General features: G+C 39.8%; 1 protein-coding gene across 1 annotated transcript in view; it reads left to right on the forward strand.

Moving 5' to 3' along the window:
• The window catches only part of LOC113088324 (ral guanine nucleotide dissociation stimulator-like), a 24979-nt gene that overhangs the window by 3830 nt on the left and 13649 nt on the right, over positions 1-7500 (forward strand). Inside the window, 3 exon segments of the mRNA XM_026255755.1 lie at positions 633-937; positions 1517-1585; positions 2193-2386. Coding sequence (XP_026111540.1) covers positions 633-937; positions 1517-1585; positions 2193-2386 — 568 coding nt within the window.

Below are 7500 nucleotides of genomic sequence, written 5' to 3' on the forward strand. Positions count from 1 at the left end.
ATAGTATCGATTTTAGAAGTAAAGTAGTTCATAAAGTCATTACTGCTGTGGTGTTGGGAAATGTCAACACTTGTTGAGGCTTTATTTTTTGTTAATTTAGCCACTGTATTGAATAAATACCTGGGATTATGTTTGTTTTCTTCTAAAAGAGAAGAAAATTAATCAGATCTAGCAGTTTCTAATGCTTTTCTGTAGGATAGGTTACTTTCCTGCCAAGCAATACGAAATACCTCTAGTTTTGTTTTCCTCCAGCTGCGCTCCATTTTTCGGGCTGCTCTCTTTAGGGTGCGAGTATGCTCATTATACCATGGTGTCAAACTGTTTTCCTTAACCTTCCTTAAGCGTAAAGGAGCAACTGTATTTAAAATGCTAGAAAAGAGAGAGTCCACAGTTTCTGTTACATCATCAAGTTGTTCTGAGGTTTTGGATATGTTAAGGAATTCGGATACATCAGGAAGATAACTTAGAAAGCAGTCTTTTGTGGTAGTGATGTTTCTTCCATACTTGTAATAATGTGGCTATATGAAGACATGTGTGTCTCTGTGTGTGTGTATCTCTGTGTGTTTGGGTGTGTGTGTGTATGTGTGTGTGTGTGTGTGTGTGTCTCTGTGTTTGTGTGTGTGTGTGTGCAGAATGCGAGTCAGGAGATCGGTGAGGAGGTGGAGGACGGCGCTGTGTTCAGCATCTCTCTGAGGAAGGTCCAGATGTACCAGTCGTCCAGTAAGAGTCAGCGCTGGATGGGTGTGGACTCGGACTCGGGTCTCAGTCTGTACGAGACGTGTAAGCTGCGCACCATCAAAGCAGGAACTCTGGAGCGTCTGGTGGAGTACATGGTCACCGCCTTCAGAGGAAACGACTCCACCTACGTCACCATCTTCCTCTGCACCTACAGGACCTTCGCCACCACCAAACAAGTGCTGGACCTGCTGCTCAACAGGTGACACACACACACAAGCACGCACGCACACACACACACACACATACACACACACACGCGCGCGCGCACACACACACACACACATACACACACACATGCACACATGCACACATGCACACACACACACACACACAGAGACACATACACACCCACACTCACTAACCTGTGCACACTATAAGTTGAACACACAGCCCACTTCTGAAGCTTGTATTACTAGAAGACGGGCAGTTTCATTAAATCTAGTTTCATCAGGTCTGTTTGTAGTCTTTCATCAGCACTTTGACTTGGGCTTTACATCAGAATTGTGTTGTTTTATATAATATTACTGTTTCAGTGTGAGAAATGTGTTTCGCGGGTGTGAACCGTCCGAACGCCCTTCTCTTGTTTGGTTGATTAGATCAAAGTGATTGATTGGTTAGTCTGCATCACTAGATCTGACTCCAAACATCTGGAAACACACACAGCTGCACTGATCTCAGCTTCATCTTCATCTTCATCCACCCTCAAGAGTTTATCAGTGATATTTGACTGTGTTTCACTGGATCAGTCAAGGACGGAGACACATGTGTGTTTTCACAGATACGCCAAACTGCAGCCGGGGTCAGAGGTGCGCAGAATGACCCCTGATGAGCGGACGGAGCTCAGGAAGTACGTGCCTCATCATACAATTTGATCAGTTCTGATTCTGATTGATTCTCAGTTTGATTCCAATGCAGTTGGAAAACATTAAGAGATCAAACATATTTATTTTGTGCAAACAACAATTTGCAAAATATTTATTTGCTGCTGGATACCATGAATACAAACTGGACTCGATTAAGAGCTGTTTGTGTGTAATATAGAGCTGCACGATTCTGGATAAAATTCGACTTTTTGTTTATTTTTTTTATTTTTTAAGTTTGTAGTTCTCTCACAATTCTGAAGTAAAAAAAATCTGATGGAGTTAATGGAATGATTCAATGACCCACTCAAGATTTAGTTTTATTCCTGGATGAATCAGTGTTTTTGAACGAATCTGCTGAATGAATGATTCAAAGACAAATACATTTTTAACATCTTCTTTTCACCAGTTAAAAATAAAAGATTCACACATAGGAATTGATGTGTGGAATTGAAGTGAAAGTATCAGATTTCTGACCTCAAGTAATTGATTCTGGAATTGGACTGGTTTTCTAGTCATGACTGAGACACACACCGCTGAGACGTGGACTGATCTGAAAGTGTTTGGCTGGTTCTGTGTGTGTTCTCGTCGCAGCACCGTCTCCTCGATCCTCGGCGCCTGGTTGGATCAGTACTCTGAGGACTTCTGGAAGCCTCCGGACTACAGCTGTCTGAGACGCCTGATCCATTACCTGCAGCTCAGCTTCCCCGGGTCGGATCTGGAGCGCCGCGCCTGTAACCTGCTGAGCCAGTTCCACCGCAGACTCCAGCAGGAATCAGACCGAGACGGTTCGTCTGCTCCAGCTCAGCCTGAGGACGATCACCTGGGGATTACACTCCGTTATTAACTTAACTCAGTTACTAATCATACATTCTTACACAAGCTGCCAAATACTCAGTCAAATTATGAATTTAACAAATTCTAGATGTAATCAGAAGTCATTTATGTGATCATGTAAAAAATATAATGTATGATTTAAACTAGGGCTGGGACAACGCGTCGAGGTCATCGATGAAGTCAACGCAAAATATGCGCATCGATTCGTCGACCTGTTTTTATTTCTCTAAAAAACGTTTACCTTCTGTGTGCTGAATATACGTGATGGCCGGATCAACATTCTGTCCAACGTTATATAACCAATCCAGGGGTTTTTCTGCATTGATCTATTTTTTTTGCCGGCTTTCAAAGCCTTATTTGATCAGTGAGTGATGACAGGGCGCGTACGAGAGAGAGAGAGCCCCGGCTGCGCGCACAGTCTTCAAACAACACGAGCGCTGTCTTCTCTCTCTCTCTCTCTCTCTCTCTCTCTCTCTCTCGGTGCATGCTGGGAAGGGGGGTGTTAGAGTAAGGGGGTTAGGTGGTGGTGAGAAAAAAAAAAAAAAATTTCTTTATCTTTGTTTCAGTTTTCTTTAAATTGCACCTAAAAGAGAATTTGTAATTAGTTTGAATCTAACTCTCAGCTCGTTGTAATTTTGGTACCTGGCCTCGTGTTTTGGGCGGGATGGCGTCTCACCTGAGAGTGGAGGCGTCATCCCTATCACTCAGACACGGGGTTAGATGTGTTACTAACGCGGGAGTTGCGGTTGAGGATGTACTAGTGGATGTAGGAGAACGAGTGGGACATGGAAATATTGTATCGGCTTCTCGGATGAATAAGGCCGTTGTGGTTTTCCTGAAGGACGAACTACTCGTTAATCGTTTGGTTGAAAGTGGAATTTCGGTAAGTGGGAATTTTATTCCAGTACAACCCTTGGTTTCTCCAACAACAAGGGTAACGATTTCTAATGTTCCGCCGTTCATTCCCGATGCGGATATAGAAAGGGAACTTTCACGTTTTGGGAAGTTCGCGAGTGGAATTAAAATGGTCCCGCTTGGATGCAAGAATGCGTCTTTGAAACATGTGTTGTCGTTTAGACGACATGTGTATATGTTTCTGAATTCACCGAATTTAAATGTTTCATTTAGGTGCGTTTTTGATGGTAAGTCGTATATGGTGTATGCTAGCGCTGGGGAAATGAGATGCCATGAATGCAACTCAGTTGGACATGTGAAATTGTCGTGCCCTTTCAGAAACGAAGTAGGCAGTGAGGCTGGCCCGAGTGGTGTTTCGGGTGAGAGAACAAATAATCCAGTGTTGGAAGGAAATAATAGTGGGGAAGCTAAGTCGCTAAATATTGAGAAAGGAGATGAGATTGGCGGAAGTTCCCAACAAGAAGGACAGTTTTCTGATGATAAATTGTCCAGTAGTGAAAATCAGAATGGAAATAGTTCTGGCAATGTTCAATTTCAGGAAAATGTTGAGATTGTAAATGGTAAGTCTGTTGTAACTGATGGAGGAGTTCTACAGCAAACTGAAGCAGTGGATGAGTTAACAGTAGGTCAGATGGAAACTGAAAGTAAAAGTGGAGTAGAATCGAAGACTGTAAGTGGTGGTGATCCTCCTATACCAAAGATAGTGTTGGGATCTGATAAGGAAGTGGGTAATGAGGATGGGGACGATGATGAAAGTGTTCTGTCAGATTGTTCAGATGTATCTAATTTCTCACAAATCACAAGTGAACAAGTATATTCATTGGAAGAGTTGAATGATTTTATGGATGAGACGTTTGGAAAAACAGTTGATGTAAGGAATTTTTTTCCTGATGTGAAAAAGTTTGAAACGTCAGTTCTTTTTTGGCAGAAGAGGGTTGGAGAAGAAGGTCTGAGTCAGAGGAAAAGATTCCGGTTAAAAAAGATACTTTCAAAGATAAGAAGGGGGAAAAGTCATGCAAAACGTAAATTTAATATTTGGCCCAAATGAGTTGCACTTCACATAAGGTGACTTTAACACTTTTCCTTTTCTGTCTGTCTCTTCTTTCTTTCTTTCTTAGTCCTCTTATGGAGATTATAAGGGTGGGCTCCTTAATATTAATGGAGGAAGAGACAGGAGCAAGAGAGCAATGGTTGCTGAAATAATTAAATTAAAAAATATAAACATTACTTATTTACAAGAAACACATACAGATTGTGATAATGAGGTGGAATGGCATAGATGGTGGGATGGGAAGTGTTTCATTAGCCATGGATCAAATATAAGTGCAGGGGTGGCTATTCTTTTTTCGAAAAATATGGATTTAAATATTTTGTCTACTATAGAATTAGAAAAGGGTAGAGTTTTAATAGTCAAAGCAGAAATTAAGGGGATTGTATGTTTATTTGTTAATGTTTATGCTCCTAATAAAGGACCAGATCGTGTAGAGCTTTTAAAAAGTTGCAAGACACATTAAGACAACAAAATGATGATATCTGTGTGATAATGGGTGGAGATTGGAATTGTACAACTAATTTCTTATTAGATAGAAATGGAGAGGAAACTCACCCACAGTCAAGCCATGTACTTCTCAGTTTAACTAAAGAGTTTGAGTTAATGGATGTCTGGAGGGATAGGAATCAGATGGTTAAACAGTATACATGGATCAAGATGTTTGATTCCTCTGTTACTGGAGCAAGATTAGACAGATTATATGTTAGTAAAAAAGAAAACAACAGAATCATGAATGCAAATATTTTTCCTAATGGTTTTTCTGATCATCATGTTGTTACCATTGATTTTAATATTAATATAGTACAGCGTCCAAAGTATTATTGGCATTTTAATGTTAAATTATTGCAGGATAATTCCTTCTGTGAGAAATTCAGGTTATTTTGGGAAATGTGGAAATTGAATAAGAGTGGCTTTGAAAATTTGACTCAATGGGTGGGAAGTTGGGAAGACACAGATCAGGGTGTTTTGTCAGCAATATTCTTATAATTCAACGGTGCATATAAAAAGGAAAATAAAGCAATTGGAGAATGATCTTTATGATATGGAACAGTTGATTGATGTTAATAATGAAGGACTAATTAAGGAATTAAAGAATAAGAAAATGGATTTGAAGTTTTTTTTTTTGGAGGAAAGAGTAAAGGGTGCTTTGATTAGAGCAAGAATAATGTCTATTAAAGAAACTGATGCTCCTACTTCTTATTTTTTTTAATTTAGAAAGAAAAGTTGCACAAGAGAAAGTTTTACATTGTTTGCGTCGTGAGAATGGGACATTGACTTCAAATCCATTGGAAATTCGAAAAATGGCTATGGACTTTTACACTGATTTATATGGACCTACTGACTGTGTTTCTGGAAGTATGGATCAACTGTTGCAAGGGTTACCTAAGCTGAATGATATGGATAAAGATGAGCTTGAACAGATGATTTCTTTTAATGAACTCTCTGAAGCGGTTCAACAACTCTCTACAAGTCGAGCACCAGGAATTGATGGCCTACCAGCCGAATTTTACAAGAACTTTTGGAGCATTTTAGGCAGAGACTTTCATGAAGTAGTTTGTGAATGTTTTGTGAGAGGAATACTTCCAAGTAGCTGTCAAAGGGCGGTGTTATCTCTAATTCCAAAAAAGGAGATCTGGGTTTGTTGAAAAATTGGAGACCAGTTTCTTTAATGTGTTTAGATTATAAAATAATATCTAAATGTTTAGCTAATAGGCTAAAGAAATATTTACATAATGTGGTGAAGAAGGAACAAACATATTGTATTCCAGGTCGTACAATCATGGATAATTTGTTTTTAATGAGAGATGTTATAGATTTTTCGATGAATAATAATTGTGATGTCGGGTTTTTATCTATTGATCAGGAAAAAGCCTTTGATCGTGTGGGACATACATATCTTTTTGAGGTTTTAGAAGCTTTTGGCTTTGGGAATAATATTGTTGCTTGGATAAAGTTGTTGTATAATAATGCATCTGTTTTAATCAAGACAGGAGGTGGGGGATTGAGTAGCCCAGTAGCTGTTAAAAGAGGCATTAGGCAGGGGTGTCCTCTTTCAGGGCAGTTATATAGCTTAGTAATTGAACCTCTATTATGTCATTTAAGAAGTAATTTGAAAGGTTTTTATGTTGCAGAAAATGTGAAATGTTCTGTGTCCGCATATGCAGATGATATAACTGTGTTTGTAACTGGTCAAGAAGATATTCAAGACATTTGTAAGAGTCTAACTCTATTTGAAGAGGCTTCTTCTGCAAAAGTGAACTGGGGAAAAAGTGAGGGGCTTATTATGGGTGAATGGAGGAATGGTGGGATACCTCGCATTCCAGGTGGATTGAAGTGGGGTACAGAAGGCATTAAAGTCTTAGGAGTCTTCTTGGGTTCAGAAAATTATAGAAAAAAGAACTGGGAAGGGATGCTGAATAAGGTGTTAGCTAAGTTGTCTAAATGGAATTGGCTATTACCTGAACTATCCTATAGGGGTAGAGTCCTGGTCATAAACAATTTGGCTGCATCCATGCTGTGGCACAAGCTGAATGTGCTAGAGCCACCTGATAAATTGATCAAGGATATACAGAGAAAGTTGGTGGATTTCTTCTGGTCAGGCCAGCACTGGATTCCTGGGCCTGCTCTGTATTTGTCAACCCAAGAAGGAGGACAAGGCCTTGTGGACATCAGAAGTCGGATCAACACTTTTCGTTTACAAGCTTTACAGAGACTGCTGTATGTAGAAGACATCGAGTGGAGTAATGTAGCGTGTGTTTTGCTGAGGAGTACATCATGTCTTGGATACGATAAGCAGTTGTTTTTAATTCAAACTAATGAACTGGATTTGTGCAATCTGACTTCTTTCTATCGCTCCATGCTACAAGCATGGAAAATGACTTTTTCTGTAAGCAGAGGAGTTGAACATTTACAAGAATGGATTCTGGAGGAACCGTTGCTTCATAATCCATTTATTCAGGCCAAATGTTTGTCTTCAGAAAGTTTGAGGAACTGTCTGATTAGAGCTGGATGTACTAAAGTTAAGAATCTCAGAGATGCAAACGGATGGAAAACTGAGGAAACATTGCAAAAGAACACTGGAATACATTCTAGGCGTGT

This window comes from Carassius auratus, unplaced genomic scaffold (genome assembly GCF_003368295.1).
Source record: "Carassius auratus strain Wakin unplaced genomic scaffold, ASM336829v1 scaf_tig00046079, whole genome shotgun sequence".
Lineage (NCBI taxonomy): Eukaryota > Metazoa > Chordata > Actinopteri > Cypriniformes > Cyprinidae > Carassius > Carassius auratus.